Below are 19670 nucleotides of genomic sequence, written 5' to 3' on the forward strand. Positions count from 1 at the left end.
TTTAGAAGAACTGCTGTAGCACTGACTGCTTTTGGAATGGTTAAAGACATCTTCCAACGTCGAAGGAACCCAAGAGGACCTAGTCTCGTAGTCTGTGGCTGGCAGCGATGCTGATCGGCCGTAATGGCCTACGAGGCTCTCGTCAAGAGGACCGAGGGAGTCAGGAAGTAGGAAGAGGTTTCTGGTTTCTCCAGAATCAGAGATGGAGGACGGGCCTGGAATTTTCTAAGAAATGAAATTCCAAAGTGTTCACTGTGGCCAAATGGAGGCGAACAGTAAGAGGGGCCTTGACTTCCTTGAGGGCAGAACAAAGAATTTCACGGAATATCTGGGGAATCCGAAGTGAGCATTCTTACCCGCTCCCAAGTTTTAAAGGCCAGGTTGAGGTCCACAAGGAAGAGGGGAGGGGGAGCCGAATGAATACCTCCCCCGTGACGCCCCTACGACCATGACCGTCAGCTCTGCGTGACGCCCAAATCCCTTCTGAGCTCCCCTACTTTTTCATTTTCCATCCCTCGCTCCGCCGCACCTGGCCTAGAGCTGACCACCCAAGAGGAGGAAGCGGGAACCTCCTCCTCCACATCCTGCAGGGAACAGGGAGGTAGGGACGGCAGGCCTCACTAAACACCGCTCAAATACCGGCGAGGTTCTTGTCGGAGCCAAGCGGGAGAACAGTGCCTGGAAGAAGGCAACCAAAGACAGCAGGACGGAGAAGGAAGAGAGACAGACTGGGAGGGGTGGGGAGAAATATGTGGAGGCAGGACGAGAAAGGAGGAGGTTGTAATTTCAACACGTTATGCTTCTCCACTCAAAACAGAAGACTGGGCTGCACTCTCGCAGTACCCAAGGGGACCTGCTGGTCTCATGCAATCAGCCAGCATATGCAAGGGGGAAAAAAAGAAAAATCTACTTTCAAACTAAGCTGGAAAGAGTCCTCCCCGCCATGGGCAATCTTGCATCTGCTGACTCTACTGGTCAATGCCCCCACCCTCGAACCTCACCCGAGATGGAATTTGGGAGGAAGAACAGATCGAGTAAAAGCACTTGAAACTGTGACCCGCTGGCGGCAGGGACCGTCTCTGTTGCCGAATTGTACTTTCCAAACGTTTAGTACAGTGCTCTGCACACAGTGAGCGCTCAATAAATACGACTGAATGAGCGAATGATAACGTCAAGCCCCAGGTACACTTTTTTCCCCACACACAGATACGGTGTGCGTTAGCTCTGGAACGCCAAGGTTTGAATTTCCAAAATTCACTAAATCTCTTTCTCAGAATTCCTACGAGGGAACTACACCTTGGGAGAAGAACTTTTCCAACCGGGCGTTCAGCATTACTAGGGAGTTATCAGACCAGAAAAATAAAAAATCGAGGAGACGTTTTCACCCTCACCTGCATAACACCGCTCTAATGTTCAAAGACTATCATTCCCCACCAAGAAGCTCACGGGTCTGTCCTAATCCAGCATTTCAGAATCCCCGGGCTGGATTCGATCTAAGTCCTTCCCGGTCTTCAGGCGGACTGCCCCAAGCCATCAACGACCAGCGCTTGCCCAACCAGTTCTTATAAATCGAATCCCCGAAACATAACTCTTACTAAATTGTCCTCTAGCCTGTAAGCTCCTTATAATTACAATTATTATGTTCGTTAAGCACTTAATGTGTGTCAAGCACTGTCCTAAGCGCTACGGTAGGTACCAGTTAATCGGGTTGGACATAGCCCCGTCCCAGATGGGGCTTAGGGTCTCGGGGGGAGAACAGGTACTGAATCCCCATTGGACAGATGAGGAAACTGAGGTGAAGAGAAGTGACTTGCCCAAGGTCATGCAGCAGAAAAGTGGAAAAACCAGGATTAGAACCCCAGCCTTGGCTCTTTCCATTAGGCCACGCTGCTGCCCACTCGTGGGCAAAGAACGTGACCACCGACTCTACTGCACTGAACTCTCCCAAGCGCTCGGTACAGTGCTCTGCAGACAGTAAGCGCTCAATAAATCCCACTGAACGATTGGTCGGTCCCTCAATCCGCGTTTAGGAAGCGGCTCCACGGAAGGCCGCCAAACAAAATGGGGGTTGCCAGGAAGAAAGATAGCGCCTTCCCTCCATATGGGTCTACAACCAGAAGGCAAGTAAGTCTGGCCAACACTCTCATCTTCTCCCTCACCGCCCGGATCTCCTCTCTCAGGTTCCTCCTCCTTCCCTCTTCTCCCTGGCGCCGCTCACGCCCCAGCCACCTCAGTACTCTTTCGAGTCCATCGGCCCCCGAAGGCCGACAGTTGAGCAGTAACCCAGAATGGAAACGTGGAAACCACGCTTTTTCAAAACCCTACGCTCAAGAGTCCCACGGGGGCCCAACCCTGCCCGAGATGAATCCGGTGACTCTGGGGTGACGGCCCAGCTCCGCCGAGGGGCTGGGCCTCACCCCGGGGGATGGGGAGGGGGCCACAGGGACAGGCTCACACGCCGACCCCAGGTGTGTACAGCTGTCTTGAGTCGAGACCTGTGGTTTCACTTCTTTACCGTCGCCTTCCCTCCCACCACTTGTGGGTCCCGGCTCCTGCGTACTCTGACTCCTACATCATCGCCAAGAAAAGCGCCTTCCCTCCCACCGGCAAAGGTCCTCTCTCCTGCTCTGCTCCGTGGGCGCCCCGAACGAAAACGGCTCCTGCGCACCCTCGGACTCCTGCGTCGCCACCGACGCTCTGAGTCTATTCTGTGCGTTTGTGTTGCGTTTTAGGGTCTCCTCACTCTTGATGCAGGCCTCCGATCCCCTTTCCCCACTTGAAATCTTATATCGTGAGCCCTCTGAGGGACAGGGACCAGGCCTGAGTACCACCCAGGTATCCTCTCTCAGGGCTTAGTACGGTGTTAGGCGCATAGGATGAGCTTAATAAAAACCATTACCGCTCTTATTACTCTTAGAACAACCCGAGACAGAATAGGGATCCAGGCACCGTTCTCCGTCTTGGCCTCCGGGTAGGGGCTGGGGGACTGAGCCCTCAGTGGGACAGGGACTGTCCAACCTGATTATCTTGAATCTACTCTAGCACTTATTAGTAATAGTATGGTAATTATCGTATTTGCAAACCGCTTACTACGTGCCAAGTACTGTTCTAAGTGTTAGGGGAGAGACCAGTTAATCAGAGCTTAATACTGTTATTATTCTTCTCCTCCTTCTTGAAGGCAGGCCTTACTCTTGTCCCAACCCCGCTAAGAGTCCAGGGATGCAGGAGAGCGTCAGCCGAAGCTCGGCTAAAATACTCTGGCCGTACTTTCAGCTGTAAAATGGGGATTAAGACTGTGAGCCCCATGTGGGACAGGGACTTTTTCCCGATTAGCCTGTCTCTATAGCCCAGCGCTTAGAACGGGGCTTGACACACTAGTAAAGGCTTTACTATCATTATAATTAAGAGGTGAGTTTGCAGTACAAATCTACAAGCCCTACCCTGTGGGCGGGACTGTGGGCGAGTTGAAAATCTCACTGCGCTCACTCCAAGACAGCGGGATACACTACGGGGGGCCGGCCGAGGAGGGCTGGTCAGGTCCGCAGGACGTACGTGAGGTTAGGGGCGGAGGGCGGGGGGAGTAACCGCCGGACTGCAGGGAGTGCCCAGAGCTAGCTACCCTCTACCACCCAGGCACCGCGATCCAAAGGGACACGCCGGGTCCGGCCTGCGGTCCCCGAACGGAACAATCTGGAGTCTCCTCCCAAGCCGGGGTAGATCAGTGTGGAATTCCCGTTGGCTGCACAGAAAGGCTGGCAGGGGGGTTTTCGCTTCTTTCCAGAAACGGTGGAGTTGGGTCTTTAAACAACTCAGGCAAATAGAGACCGCACTAAGCTACGGATGCTGAGAGGGACTCAAAATGGACCCCGGGCAACATTCCCTCACTAGGGGGTGGGAGGCTGCTTTCCAACAAGGTCCACCGGAAACTCTTCCTAAAACCTTCAGCCGCTCTTCTAGGGCTGCTCTTTCAAGTTCTTTGGGATGGCGGGGCTCAAGGCCCTCAACGGGTCGCCCTCGGACGATGGCTCATGTGGACGTTCGTTCAAGGAGAGGAGCTACAGAGCATGGGACATTCTCGGGGTGACAGAGGATCAAAGGGGCTCACTGAAACGAGAAGCGGAGAACACACGCTGACCGCCCTACGACCCTCACGCAGGAGGCCCGCGTTCTGGGGTCAGGATCCCAGGGACCAGAAAAGCCAAGAAATAATGATGGCAGGGGATGTGGGCAGAACAAAACGTGGCAATCGAAGGAAGAGAAGGCTACTGTTTTGGTTTGCTAACAGCCCTGGGGAGTCACCTTAGAATCAAATCCCCTCCCCTCTAGGAAACGGTAGTGACCTTTCATCCCTCCCAGCCCCCAACCCCTCATAAAGTCGCAGCCAACTGCCTTGGGCAACCTCGAGCGAATCGCTGGAAGAGTCCGCAACGATGGCGGGATGCCTAGAGATCTAGAAAGTTCCAGAGATCTCTTTCAGGCGGAGCACCAGGGGCACCCACTCGCTCCGAGCGCCGGGCAGCCGGGACTTGCCCGGCAGTGACTGGGCCCAGAGCCCGCCCGTCTCGCACGCGGGGGTTATGGTGACTGAAATGATGCCTTACTAAATCGGCCCCCGCTTGGAGCAGAACGTCGGCCACGTCCGTATGTCCGTTCTCACACGCGTACGTCAAAGCCGTGTCCCCCGTGGCCGTGGTGGCGTGAACGTTAGCGCCTGGAAGACAAAAACCAACCGAACGTTACATCTGGGCCGTGACCTCGATGCGGGCGGGGGACGTGTCTACCGACTCTGTCGTATTGGACTCTCCCAAGCGCTTAGAGTACGGTGCCCTGAACGCAGTAAGCCGTCGATCAATACCATCGATCCAACGATTGACCTGCAGTTCCTGGTGGAGTCGGACTGCTCGGAAGAAAAGGGAACCGTCCGAAGATCCGCCGAGAAACCTCGGCCTTTGAGGAATACTCGGCTGCCCTTCGGCACTTCATGGACTTAATTGTAAATCAGCTAGTGGGGACCGGCTGAAAATCAGCTTGGGAGTCGGAAGACTCGGTTTCTAATCCCAGCTCCGCCGCCTGCCCGCCGTGGGAACTCGGGCAAGTCACTTCCCTCCTCCGGGCCTCAGTTTCCTCATCTGCGAAATGGGGGTTCGATACCTGTTCCCCCTCCTACTTAGCGTGCTCCAGGTGGGACGGGAACTGTGCCCGACCTGATTAATTTGTATCCACACCCGGCGCTTAGAATAGGGCCTGACACATAGTTAGCGCTTAAATACCAAATTAATAATAATGATAATACCTAATCTGGATGACGGTTTCCAACGCTTCCTTTTATAATGCAGTTTTCAATTCGGTTAGGCAGCCGCAATACTATCAGCTGTCTTCCTGCCTCACAACCCCTGCATAACTTATGATCAAATAATTCATGCTCTCTCACTCCCTCCCGTCTGAAATCTACTTTAGTCTCTGTCCCGTGTGCTCGATCGTGAGCTCCTTACGGGTAGGCATCACGTCTACCGATTCTCCTGGACTCTTCCAAGCCCTCCGTGTACCACTCGGCCAACAGCAGGTGCTCCATAAATTCTACGATGGCTCAATGGGCATGGAAAGGTTGGGCCTCTGGGTCCCACGTCGTAAGGCTACCCATTCCTGGGTTTTCATCATCCATGGTATTTATTGAGCACTTTGTGTGCAGCGAACTGTACTAAGCGCTCGGGAGATTGCGGTACAACAAGGTGGGCAAAACACGTTCCCTGCCACGACGACCTGCTTTAAAACCAAAACCAACCACATTTCCAGGTTCCCGCCTCCCACTTCCGACTCCTTTGCCGGCAGCCTTCCCAACTCCAAGCCTGGAATGATCTGGGGGGGGGATTCGCTTTCCCAACCCCAGTGTCCCCTCGGGTGTCCGAACAGTGGGCGAGTGAACGATGGCCTGTGACCATGTCGAGCGCATTTCCAAAACTCTCGATCGCTTCACCTGCTCTCCCGCCTCAACCGATTCGTTTATCTCAACGGCAACAAGAGGCGAAGCGGAGAGTGGGGAAAGGAAAGAAGTCAAAGAAACCAGGCTGGACTTTCTTTCTGACACCAGCTTGGGGCATTCTCGGATTCTGGGGTTTTCTTTAAACCGCCGACGGGCCTACCTGCAGCTAGGAGGTATTTAACCAACTCGAGGTGGCCCTCTTGAGCGGCCTCCATTAAGGGGGTGGAGCAGCCGAGCTCGATATCGGCGCCCGCCTTAATCAGGAAGTCGGCCACTTCGGAGAACCCGCCGCAGCAGGCGAGGGTGAGGGCCGTTTCTTGCGTTTCTTCTGTCTGGGCGTTGATATTCGCTCCTGCGGAAAACGGGGGACAGCTTCAGTGACTGGCGAGCAATCGGCACCCTCCAACGCCTCCTTATCGGGGAGTCGGGATCTCGGTCTCTACAAAGACCTTTGGGCCGGCGGGGGACGTTCTGGTGGCGCTCTGAGCTTTGGAAGAAGTGGATTTTCACTTCTAAAGCTTCTTGGGGCGTCACCTCCCAGAGGACTGAGACGGGGAGAGGGCTGGGGGAAGATGGGGGTCTCTTACCTTGGGCCAGGAGGAGGGCTACCATCTCCTCGTGTCCTTCCCGAGCTGCCTCCATCAAGGGGGTGTAGCCTTCGTCGTTCACTTCCTCCAGATTGGCTCCCCTCTCTATCAGCAGAGCCGCCAGTTCCACGTGTCCCCCACAGGCGGCTAAGGTCAGCGGGGACTCGAACGAGTCCGCCGGCATATTGACCTGGGCGCCGCTATCTAAAAGCAACCGGGCTACCTCGACGTGGCCGTCCTGCCGGGTGAGAAGGGACAGAACGTTAGCAGATCCTCAGGGAAGCAGCTTGGCTGAGTGGATAGAGCACGCGAGTCAGAAAGACCTGGGTTCTAATCCTGGCTCCGCCACAGGTCTGCTGTGTGACCTTGGGCAAGTCAGTTATCTCATCCGTAAAATGGGGATTAAGAGGGGAAGCCCCAAGTATCTACCCCATCGCTGACAACAGGACTTGGCACATAGTAAGCACTTCATAAGTAACTATTGTTATTATTATGAGATCGGATTGGGGGAGCAGGAAGGGAGGTGAGGGATGAAAACAGGAGGAAGTTGTTGGAAAAGGTCGGTCCACTTAAACCCAGCCACCCGTTTTTTGCCCACGCTAAAGAGCCCGAGAGGTCTGTTTGTCCCGATTACAGTTGGGCCTATTTTAAAGGAAAACCAACTAGTTTGGTACCGAGGGGTGCCGATCACATCCGTGTTCTTTCCAGACAGAAAGAACTCTGAGTCGTTGAATGCTTTGAGCAGCCTCACCTTAAGGAAAGAAATCATAGTCCCAACCCTGGTCTGGTTATTTCGAGATCACGAAGAGAGGAGACTCACACAAGGAAACAGAAACTGTGTAAAAATTCATTTTCACCTTAAGCAATCCAGTAGGATCGACTTCAAATCAAGTGATTTCAAGGGAATCAAATTCATTTCCTTAGAAAATATAACATTCGGCCCTGGACCGACAGGAAAACCTGGGGCAGGGAGATGGAATTTTGAAGGGCTCTCTCATTCAATCTTTTAGGTGTTTTTTTTTACAAAATATTTAGGAGCACTGACCTTTTTCCCTCCACAAAGGGCACGCTCATTTTCAATGGCAGAGCTGTGGACAGCATATTGAATAAGATCGGGGAGACACGCTCTAGACACCAAAACCCACGCTTCCCTAAATCGCGGGGGGGATGATTTTCAAGTGGTTTTCTTTATTCTCTCTCCCTTTTAAGGACAACAGCCATTTTTCAGACTTACCATGCACGCCTCCATTAACGCCGTATGCATCTCATCTGTCTTGTGCTCCTGATCAGCACCAGCTTCAAGCAGAAAACGCACCATATCTAAGTGGCCTGCAAGAAGAGTACCAAATCGAGTCAGCCCTCTGTCGTGGAGGTCAGCAGTGCTTGAACACGTCAACACAAAACGTACGGTTTGGACATTCTCAAGTGAATAACCAGTGGTTGGATTTATTTAAAAAAAAATGGATCTACAGTGGGACTGAGGTCTTGATCGCCTCGACAGAGAGGCCGACTAGAATTTCCTGGCACGCAATTCGAGCTACAGTGACAGTCCTGTTTTTTGTCTTAATGCATGCGTGCAGATTCGTCCGGCACAAGACCCTGTTTCAAATATATGAGAAATTCAATATCCAGAAGGCCGGAAGAGGAAAACCTGACCGACGGACCACCGGCAGGGTGGGTCGATGAAACGAAAAGACGCTACGAAAGGACCATAAAGAAACCGTATCAAGGACTTGCTGCCCAAGATTCCATGGAAAAATTGGCCGCCTTCCCAGCCCCGATGAAAAACAAATAAAAGGCTGACTGCAGAGACCCAACCGGGGAAAACGGCGCCTAGAAATCGCTGTGCTCAGAAGTTCAAAGTATGGACAGGCCCACCATCAGAAGCTACCAAATTATGATACTTCTCAGGTAGACGCACTGAAGCAAAGCGCAAGGGATCGTAGACTTTTTTTTTTTTTTTGGAAGCAGAGTTAGCACCAAAAGTTATCACTCCAGTTCAATTTTACAAGTAGGTGGAGTTGGCAGGTATTTGCCGGAGGCTCATAACGTGCATATTTCTCTAAGTGAGGCGGAGATTCGGTGTTCTCAAAGTCCTTGAACAAATCACCGGTACCTTTATAGCAAGCGAGCGTGAGTGCACTTTCTTTAAATTCGTTAGAATGAGTGTTGATGCCTGCACCGTACTCGAGAAGAACCCTGGCGACTTCCACGTGCCCCGCGCTGGCCGCCTCCATTAACGGAGTGTGTCCGTTCTCGTTATGGTCTTCTATGTTAGCGCCCGCTTTCAGGAGTTCTTTCACGATGTCGACGAATCCCCCGGCACAGGCGTAGGTTAGTGCTGTGTTTCCTTGTACGGGAGGGAAAGGAAAGTGTCATAAGACAATTCCGCTGGGTACCTGTCCGACGCTCTCCGCTCGTGAAGTTTGTCCGGCGAGTTCCTGCTCCGACTCCGGGGTCCGAGCGACCGCCGGAGGCTCACTGCCCGCTTCGGGGCTGAGCCGGCCGACCAGTGGCCGAGGAGGCATAGGACGTTCCGTGGCCACGGCCAGGGGACCTCGGCGGGGTCGCCAATGCCGATCCCTCCGGGATTTTGAGGGCCTCTCGTAATTTGTCTCTAAACCCGACTCTAGATTGTCAGGTCGTTGCGGGCAGGGAACGTGTCCGTTTATGGTTGTGTTGGACTCTCCCAACCGCTTAGCACGGTGCTCTGCACGCAGTAAGCGCTCAATAAATGACTGAATGAATAAATTCTTACTTGGCCTCTGGCCTACCTCATGTTCCGCCAGCCCACAACTCCCCCTGCCCTCGCAGCCCACCTGAAATCTCACGTTCCCCAGGGAATTATTTTCCTTCCCAGGTCACACCTTCCCAATCACCCCTTGGGCAACTGAGGCTCAGAGAGGTTAAGTGACTTAACCAAAGTCACACAGTTGACAAGTGACAGAGGCGGGATTAGAACCCACGACCTCTGACTCCCAAGCCCGGGCTATTTCCACTGAGCCACGCCGCTTCTCACGTATGTATGCATAGCCACCATTCGTGTTTATGAGCCCACTGGTGAACACATTCTACCATCTGAGCATGCATTTATTCACTAAACCACCTCCTCCTCCACCACCTGCCACCCACCCCGTCTTTAATTCATCCCGACTCAGAACATTTTGTGCTTGTCTGTTTCCCCCGTTACGTAGATTCCTTGAGGTCAAGGAGGGAGTAATTTTTTTTTTTTAAACCTCTCCCAAAGGCTCAGCACAGTGCTCTACACCCAGTACGTGTTCAAAGAAAAACAGCGTTGAATTGGTGTGAATAGCTAAACCATATATTCAACTGAGCTACGCACCTGTAGAAGACTGGGCGTTGACATCTGCACAGTGAACAAGTAACAGTTTGACAATATCTACGTAGCCTCCACTGGCAGCTGCCATTAGTGGAGTTATGTCCCCTTTATTCCCGCGATCTTCCACGTTAGCATGCATGGCGAGCAACACCTTAAAAAAAACACCAAAAAACCACACACATGAAGACACCGACTCTACCAGCTTTCTAGCTCCCACAGCTCCCCCGTTTCTGGGGAATCCAGAGAGATTGGGGTGATTTTTTTCCCCTCTCTGCAGAGGTGGGTCTGAGAAACAGGGAACTGGGGTTTCGAGCGAACGTGTCAACTCCCAATTAATCAGCAAAGCGCTTTCAGCTGCAGAGGGCTTTAGGATTATTCATTGATTCTCAACACTGCAGTGAGGAGGGGGATTATCACAGCCTCCCATCGGCAGGCTATGGCCGCAACCGTGGTCAAGGAGCTTGGTTGCTCCGCGCCAGGGGCGTTCTGCAATAGAGATGCCTGAGTCCTTAGTAAGCGCTCAGTACAGAGCTCCGCACACAGCAGGCACTGAATAAATACCATCGAACGAGTAGAATTTATGGATAATATGGAAGGCCGGGAGTTGATTGAGGGGAGACTATTCAGAAACACCTTGGGGATGATTTAATTTATTCCACCCGCTAAGTGGATGGTGAATTCTCACCATCGGGGTGAGGAAATTTTCCCAAAAAAAAACCCCTACTCCTTATTTGTTCTCGTGACCGGGACTGGCCCGTGGTGCGAGGGTGAGGGTGAGGAGGATGGTGACGGCAATAATAATAATGGCATGTGAGTGCGTACTATATGCCAAGCGCTGTTCTAAACACTGGGGTAGATTCAAGATAATCAGGCAGGACACCTGGGGCTTCCGGTCTAAGTAGGAGGGAATAGGACCGAACCCCCATTTTATAGAATCTGAATCCCTTTATCAGATGCTGATCTTCCTCATCTGTGGCGCAAGCCGGAAAAGGACGAAACGGACACGGGACTCGGTAACTGAAGTCGCTAACTTCTACTTTTCTAGACCGTGAGCTCTTCGCGGGCAGGGAATATCACCTTTTACTGTCATATTATACTTTCCCAAGCACTCAGTACAGTGCTCCGCACACGGTAAGCGCTCAATGAATATGATCAAATGAATGAATACTTACTTGTGCCAATTCATAGTAGCCGGCCGAACAGGCCAAACAGAGCAGGCTCTCGCCTTCCTCGGTATGTTCATTTACGCTCCTCCCTTCATCCAGCAGTTTTCGGACAGCATTCACATCCCCATCGGAGCAAGCTTCGGCCAAACTGCGACTGGAAACGAGAACCGTCGGCCAAATGAAACCGACACCGAGAAGGGAGGGTCCCGCACAGCAAGGTACTCCCGACGGAGGAGGGCCTCGGGGAACATGGCGTCCCGACCTCGGAGGGGCTCGGTGGACTGGGCTTGACGGGAATTGCTCACGGAGGAACGGGCACCTCGACCGAAAACGGACACCCGACCACTCATCTGGACAGACACCCCGCCCCACCTGGGATATTCCCTAAAGCCCCCCACGGCTGTCTCAGAACGTGGACTGAAAACACCCTTTACAGGGGAATTAACCGATTAAAATGTTCGGCGTACTGTAGCCCCAGAACCATTTTTCAATCGCAGAGGCAGGGCTACCGCAGAGGCGCTGGGGCGGCTGAGGAGGGCCCCTCCGAAATCTTGGGGAGATCTGATTTTCCAAGGCAAGTGCTGCCTCTGGAAGTCTGAGTGCTTTCAGAGTGGCAGAGTCCCAGAGCGGTTCTCACAGTGTCCCCCAAAGGGCCGTGCTCGGAGGGGGGGAATCGGGAGCACAGAAGACCCCGAAAATACCTGTTCTCGTCCTGATACTGCAAATTGCAGAGGGGCGCTGCCCCATCCACCCCCCCTTTCGGCCCTCGAGTGGCGGGTCAGGGTTTGGGGGGGTAGGGGGAGAGAGGAAGGGGGTTGGCCTGAATTTTCTGCTGCAGAACTCCACGGGACCTTGTTCCGCTTCTGCTCAGGTGCCAAAACCCTTTTTACACGGAGTGATTTGAGCCATTAAAATGACCCGCTGATGCATGCGCTGATCTGGGTCCCTGAACCACCCACCTGGATTTTCTTCTTCGTTCGTTCCGTCATACTTGTTGAGCGCTTACTGTGCGCAGAGCACTGTACTAAGCGCTTCTCATCCCGCCCCCCAACCTCCGCCACCCACCCGGCTAGCGGCACTCTTCAGTCACCGGGCAGGCACCGGGCCACCCACTGGACAGAGGGAGGGAGGGGAACATCAAGAGCCGGTCCGCTCGTATCCGGGGAGGAGGGAGCTGGCAAAGAGCTGACCGGGAGCCAGTTAGCCAAAGGGTGACGGCCCCCTTTCTACCTCCAAATCAGGGAGCCAGAAATGAACTGTCACCACCCTGGCAGCGGGGCTGAAAAAGGCCTTCGGACGGAAGCAGCAATAGCAACGACAACCATGTTAGCCGTTAGGCGCTTACTACGTGCTAAGCCCCGCGCTCAGTGCTGGGGGTACAAACAGAGATAACGGGCCCCCACACGGGGCTCGGGGTCCCGGGAGGACAGTATCGGATCCCCATCCGAATGAGGAAACTGAGGCCCAGGGAATTGAAGTCTCCGGACACTCACTTGTCCGCTTGCCCTGCATTCTGGCTGTTCTCCGCTCGCATCCGGGTTAACGCGGCCGCGGCCTCGTCCAGCGCGCAGCTGACGGAGGAGGTCAGCCTCCGGAGCACCTCGGGGTCCGCGAAGGCTTTACCGTCGGCGGTGGACAGCTTGCCGATTCCTTCAGGGCACGTTCGGTCGGGAAAGGGAGGGAGAGAGACAAAGAAACACAAACTGTTACACCGGAAAAGACGCCGAGGGACATCGGAAAAGCCTGGCCCCCTCCGAGGGGAGTCGGGGATCCTTTCCTAACACGCCGGACCATCCAACGCGCACGGTAAACCGATGTGTTCGGAAGCAGAACGTCCGGCCCGTGGTGGTAGGAAATCAATCAATCCTTCGTATTAAAGTAAGAACTCAGCCTGCAAGTTTTATTGTGAAGCACCACTGATTTTATCGATATTAACGTCTGTCTCCCCGTCAAGACCGGAACTCCTCGTGGGCCGAGTACACGTCTGTGAACTCTGCCGAACTGTACCCTCCCAAGCACTTAATACAGTGCTCTGCCCACACTAAATGCTCAATAAATAGAGTGGATGGGTTAATTAAACCCGTGTGTGTTCAGCTGCTTCATTTCAGCTTCCCGCTGCCCTTTAAGTCCTCAAATATTGAACATCTTACTCAACCTAATGCTGAATTTGGGGTAGGGGATAAAAATGATTAGAGCTCAAAGAAACGTTTTACCCAGGATAACCAAGGGATAACAAGGGACACTATTTTAAAATCCTCAAACTGCTCATACCCTATGAGGTCATTTGCCTCTTAAATCTTTAAGAAAGATATGGCTCTTCTATATGGCATCACCAAGCATCATTTTTTTCTACCAATTCCTTGTGGCGGGGCAGGGAGAGAGACATCATACCTTTCTCATTGAAACGACCAAAGATTCCGGCCTCAGCTCGCGTTAATTTGATGGTGGGGATTTTCAAGTTTCTAGTCCTCCTGGTTTTTAAAATTCCATACAATACCAAGTGATTGTGGTGAATGGGTGGAAGAATAAGAGCACCCGAGGAAGTGGGGATCTACTCCCTTCCTAGCACTGAGGGTGTGGGGGAACTGGAGGTTATACATTGGCCAAGGTCACCTAACCGTTGCTCTGCTGAATGGCATAATGGCCGGATTAACCAACGGGCCAGTACCTTATTTGCTGGCCATCAACTTAGTGACGGACTTTAGTCGGTTGGCTCCTTTTCCTGGCTTAATCTACTGACACGTACCCAAAGTGGCCAGCCGGCTCCATTTCTTACCACGGTAATAGTATTTAGCAGTTGAGCATCACCTGGGCGCAATGCCCTGGGAAGTAGCCACCAGGCAAGTGACATCCCCTGCCCAAAAGGAGCTTCCACTCTCAAGGTGGAAGGCAATATATAAACCATATTTTGGCAGCTCGTCGTTCTAAGAGCACTAGGCCGCCTTCCTGCTAATAGGTGCTATTTATTCCCCAGTCCACTCCTAGACCTTTCAGGGACTGTTATTACAGTCGGCCTCTCGGGTTCAGAGCCCTCCATAATAATAACGTTGGTATTTGTTAAGCGCTTACTATGTGCCGAGCACTGTTCTAAGCGCTGGGGTAGACATAGGGGAATCAGGTTGTCCCACGTGGGGCTCACAATCTTAATCCCCATTTTACAGATAAGGGAACTGAGGCACAGAGAAGTTAAGTGACTTGCCCACAGTCACACAGCCGACAAGTGGCAGAGCTGGGATTCGAACTCATGAGCCCTGACTCCAAAGCCCGTGCTCTTTCCACTGAGCCACGCTGCTTCTCCAGCCACGCTGCTTCTCCAGCCACGCTGCTCCATCCCACCGGGTTTTGTGTCTGCCAAGGAAAGGACTCTCGACGGGTGAAAGACCCTGAGCCCATTTCTGGATTCGAATGCCCGGACCGTTAGATCCAGTTTCCTAACTCTTCTCTGGGGGGAAACTGTTCCCTTTCCTCTACCGTTCAGAGGCTCCACCCGGACTTTCCGACAGAAGCCAGGGAAGCTCACTCCGCTCAAGCAGTGTGGCCCGGTGGAAAGAGCCAGGGCCGAGGAGCGAGAGGACCTAGGTTCTAATCCCGGCTTTCACCACTTGTTTTATGACTCCGGGCCAGTCGGGCAGGTCACTTCACAGGGACTCAGTTTCCTCATCTGTAAAACGGGGATTAACTCCTGTTCCCTCAGACTCTGAAGCTCCATGTAGGACAGGACTATATCCAACCTGATTACCTTCTATCTACCCCAGTCTCTGTAGAGTGCTTGGCACACGGTGAGCGCTTAGCAAGTACCATAAGAAATGCTTGGCCTTTTTGTGGCCCATCACCTGGTTTCAGGTCTTAAGGTCAGTCTGTCTTCCGGTGCCTCTAGAACAAGCATAATCCTCTCCCCGTCCCTCAGGCCAGCCTCACCCAAGGATCAACCTTAGCACGGTGAGTTTTCCTTTCTGGCCCCAGATCGTGTTCACCCATTTGGTGCTTTCCTCTGATAACCACTGAGATGGGAAGCTTAAATCTCTCTCTTCCACCGCCCCCCCCCCCCCTTATCTCTCTCCAAGTGCCTTCAGTTCATTTGCCTCATTTTTTATCGGACCACTGGGAGGGACAGACTGGCAAAAACCCTTGAGGGCAACACTCTTCACTGGACTCTGGGAGGAGAGAAAGGATCATTCAAGTGCTCTGCACAGAGTAAGCGCTTAATCAATATTACTACTACGAATACCACCAAAGTTCAGAATCATCGCAGAGAGAAAGGAACATGAAGGCAGAGTGTACATTTCCCACCTGGAGAAGAGGGAGGTTATGCTAGTAAAATAATGCTTGTAACATTCACTCTTTCTCGCTGGGTTAGGCAGCCCACCTCAAGTCATCGCTGCCCCCTGTTCCAATATGCCCTCGTCAGCCTCTCCTCCAAGAGGCCTTCCTTAAGTCCTCATTTCCTTTATTTGTCCTCCCTTCCCTGTCATCTCCCCACAAGCCCTCCCCTCTGCGTCGCCCATGCTCTCGAGCCTGAAGCCCTTCAGCATTTTCCTGCTCTCCCACGCCCACGGCGCCTGTGTACATATCCATCTGTAATTCCGTTCGGCGTCCCTCCAGTCTGTCCGCTCCTTGTGGGCAGGGATCGCGTCTACCCATTCTACCGCACCGTACTCTCCCTCGCGCTCAGCGTAGCGCCCTGCCCGTGGTAGGCGCTCAATAAACACCACTCGTTGATCGAAAGGGCTCTCGCCTTCCACCCGCCCCTCACGCTCCCCCTCGGAATAAAAACCTGAAACGACTTGGCTCCGAGGAAGACGGGAGCCCTTGAGGTCCGAGCGGAAGCACGTTTCGACCCCAACGTAGCGGCAGGGCGCCGACGCGGCCTCACCGTCACCCGTGTCGCCTTGGGACCGAAGGGCACCTCTGTCATCCACCGCCTTCTAAGGCTCGCCGAGCGTCCCGCGACAACCATTTACGACACGCGACGTCTCTGAGGAGGCAGCCTTTTCTCGGCTCTGCTTTTCACAAATGAGGAAACAGAGCCGCAAAGAGGCTAAGCTGCTTTGCCTGTGGGCGCGGGGTGAGTCAGTAGTTTAGCCAAAATAGAAACTAACTCGGGCACTGCCCCCAGCCCCGCGCTGCCTCCTCTGTGGGTCGGGTCTGCTCCGAAAAGAGTTTGCTTCCATTTCTGGCACTGGGGTTTGCAAACTACATTTATTTGATATCATCTTAAACACCCGCTGCCCGATCCTGCGGTTACGAATTTGATTTAGGTCTTGCTTCAGCCGGCTTGTAATAATTTCTGCCTGTTTTTTCCCAGGGTCTAACGGGGGGGCGGGGGGGATTTGAAAGATGGACCAAGGGCTCCTGGAGTAGGATTTCATTTCTGAACAGAAGCCTCCTAACTATTCTCTTTTGGGGTCTCAGATCGCCAGACAAGCTTCAAACTGAAACTGAATTTCCAACTTTTTATAAAATATCGATCCATCTCCCCCCAAACGAAGGACTTCGCAAGAAGAGAGCATCCCTGTATCTACAGTAACTAAAACAGGCAGAGATTCGGAAATCACGACCTTCTCACCAGAGCGGTGGTCTTGGATCATACACCCAAAACCCGAAGGCCCAAACCATCGCTACTTCTTGTGGGTTCTGCTTCACTTTAATGGACTGCCTTTTAAAGAAAAACACTACAAGCAGCATGGCCTAGAGGACAGAGCACAGACCTGCAAGTCGGAGGATCTGGGTTCTAATCCCATTTTGCCACGCGCCTGCTCCGTGACCCTGAGCAAGTCACTTCACTGTGCCTCGGTTATTTCATCTGCAAAACGGGGATAAAAACTGTGAGCCCCACGTGGGACTCGGACCGTGTCCAGGCTAATTATCTTGTACCTACCCCAGTGCTTAGCACAGCGCCTGGCACGGAGCTGGTGCTTAAATGTTAGAAACGTCAGCACTTGCAGTGGCTTCGACTTTAACCCGGACCGTGAGGAAAACTGAAGGAAAACGAGGTCTTCCTTTCACGTGGACCGTGGCCCGTGTAACAGGGGTAACGTGAACGGAGTCGAATGTGCTGGATTGGATAATGAATGAAAGGGGCTGGCAAACACTGCAATTTCCTTAATGCCAAACCACCGTGTCACGGTTATTACGTCGGCTCTACAACAGGGTGGATATCGTAAATAGCTCTGAAACCACCAGATACCTCAAAGGGTTTGACGATTTGGCTTGATTACACCTTTGTGTCTACCACGCATTCCCCGACGGAACAGACTACGGTAGGCATTGTGGCTCAAGGCCCCAGATGTCAAAAGCAGAGTCGGGAGTTCTACCTGAAGCCCAGGCTCCAGGGGCCATTCCTCCCAGCCCTGGAAACACCGAAAGACACAAGCCCCCACCATCAAAACCAAATGAATAAATAATCCGATTTAGCCAAGAATTTGCAATCACCGAATCTGCAAAGCCCACCATCGACAGCTCGATCCATTTTCACCACAAAATATGACCACTCTTCGCAATAAGCTAGTCTTCGATAAAACCAAGTCAAAATGAGAGGATCTTTGAAACGCATCCGGACGACGTCTGGAAATACCCCAAGAGGAAAGGCGAAACACAACACACATCAGCACGAGGGACCGTCTGTTCCCCCACAGGCACTTCCAGCAACAGTGAAAAGCCAAGGCAAACAAAGGTCACAATCGGTGGCCTAATATTCAAATATACAGTAAGCTCCTTCTCTAGACTGTAAGCTCACTGTGGGCAGGGAATGTGTCTGTTTTTTGTTATACTGTACTGTCCCTACCGCTTGGCAGAATTTTCTGCACACAGTAAGCACTCAATAGATACCACTGAATGAATAAATTCATTTATTTATTGAACTTGCCCCCAGGCCAGTCGCTCCTGGTGAATCGCCCCGTCTAGGTGATTTTAACCACTTAATGACCTCACGTCTTTAACCAGATTGACCTCCCCAGATTCTCTGCTAGGGAGAAACGGTTCAATCAGCCCTGTAGCTACCGACGGACTTGGGGCTCTAAGTAAAGACGGTGAATCGGACCCAAAAAGTTGGTTTCTCGGGGCAGTCGATCCCTGACTTGGGACCCAAACCTGGCTCCCAGAGTTGGGGTCTTGGAGTGTTGGGTTTTTCCTACTGCCCACCGTCAACTCCATAAACCTCTCCGTTAGACTGCAAGCTCGCCGAGGGCAGGGATCCTATCTATCCATTCTACTGCAGTCCTCACATTCTGTAACTTTCTAAAGCATAACCTAGGGTGGTGAGTATGACCCTCCAATGAACCATCTGGGTCTCGGCTGGGTCGGTGTGGATCTGGTTTGTTAGCCACCGACAACGAGGGCAAAAAGATGGAGACGGTCGAGAGGGAGCTTCCATTCAAAGTAAGACTGAAAATACTGAAGCTCTTTAGTCTGGAAAGGCAGAGGCTGAAAGGGGACACGACCAGAGTCTCGATATTCACGAAGTGCGCAAAATTGTGCCCGTGAAATCCTAAGATGAGGGACTACTCCGAAGTCGGAAGACTCAAACAAACGTGGAACTTCTTTTTCAATGAATCCAATTGCTTCTGATACCTAGAGTTCTTCATGACACAATCCTGGACGAAAGATTCTTCACAAGAAACTAATGTCCCTACTCAAGCTCGCAGGGCGGTATTCAGCACGCACTAAGTACTCAGAGAGAAGATGCCATCTTTTACCTGCCCTTTCGTCCTGGATCCAGACCGAATCAAGCAATACCAAGCCATTCGCGCCCACCTTTCCTAACACGTCTCGAAAATAAGCGTGGCGCCTACACCCGTGGGTGGCTTCGAGTTCGCTTTCTCTATTACCTCACGTGGTGCAGGCCATAAAGGAAAAGGCTGAGACGCGAAAAGCCTTTCAGAACGTTTCGCAACAAGTGTTCCCTCTGACTCTGTTGGGCTCTCGCCACATTTTTTTTTAGAAAGTTTACTAGCAGTGAGTGCCCTCTGCTTTCCGAGCTGCCACCGGGAAAGGTAAAACCACTTATAGGAGGCGTGTGTGACCCTGCAGGGGGGTACTCACAACTCCTCTTTTGAGGCTAATTTTTAGTGTTTTCTAAATGACGCCCCTCCACAGCAAAGGGCAGAGATCCTTCCATTCGATACAAAAGGGTGAATCACAGTGTGCACGCCCGTGTGTCCACGCGGTACTCCAAGAACAGAAAAATCAACCCTTATACTGACAAGCATAAAGGGAAATTTGAATTCGTCCCAGTTCATCTTTCCAGAAGAGCCCATAACTGTCGAATCCTGTTCATTTTCTTCCCGGCTGGTCCCCTGAAAATTCTACTTGCAAGCCACTGAAAAGAGAATCGTCTTTTAGGGTTTCCCTTCCGCTGGAAATTTAAAATTTCTGTGGTTGGCCAGAGCTGAACTGTAAACACTCAGGACAGCGTTGCTATTTAGCAAAATGTAGATACTGGGGACAGAATTAGCATCATCTAACAAAGCAGGGAGCCAGGCTCGTTCACTTTAAATACATTTCCATATAGCAGAACTGCTACTGCACATAATTAGAAGTTAATTCGGGAGACTCTCTTTTTTAAAAAAAGCCTCGAGCCCAGAACTCATTATGGTATT

At 52.3% G+C, this 19670-nt stretch overlaps 1 protein-coding gene across 1 annotated transcript in view; it reads right to left on the bottom strand.

Annotated features, from left to right (window-relative positions):
• LOC100073609 (ankyrin repeat and KH domain-containing protein 1-like) overlaps nucleotides 1-19670 on the bottom strand; it is a 91063-nt gene that overhangs the window by 40985 nt on the left and 30408 nt on the right. Inside the window, exons 3-10 of the mRNA XM_029053070.2 lie at nucleotides 12567-12723; nucleotides 11080-11227; nucleotides 9911-10058; nucleotides 8684-8917; nucleotides 7802-7896; nucleotides 6568-6805; nucleotides 6141-6332; nucleotides 4602-4711 (exon numbers count right to left, since the gene is read on the bottom strand). Of these exons, the coding sequence (XP_028908903.1) occupies nucleotides 4602-4711; nucleotides 6141-6332; nucleotides 6568-6805; nucleotides 7802-7896; nucleotides 8684-8917; nucleotides 9911-10058; nucleotides 11080-11227; nucleotides 12567-12723 (1322 nt within the window). The remainder of the gene's footprint in view (nucleotides 1-4601; nucleotides 4712-6140; nucleotides 6333-6567; nucleotides 6806-7801; nucleotides 7897-8683; nucleotides 8918-9910; nucleotides 10059-11079; nucleotides 11228-12566; nucleotides 12724-19670) is intronic.

The sequence above is a fragment of the Ornithorhynchus anatinus genome, chromosome X2 (genome assembly GCF_004115215.2).
Source record: "Ornithorhynchus anatinus isolate Pmale09 chromosome X2, mOrnAna1.pri.v4, whole genome shotgun sequence".
Lineage (NCBI taxonomy): Eukaryota > Metazoa > Chordata > Mammalia > Monotremata > Ornithorhynchidae > Ornithorhynchus > Ornithorhynchus anatinus.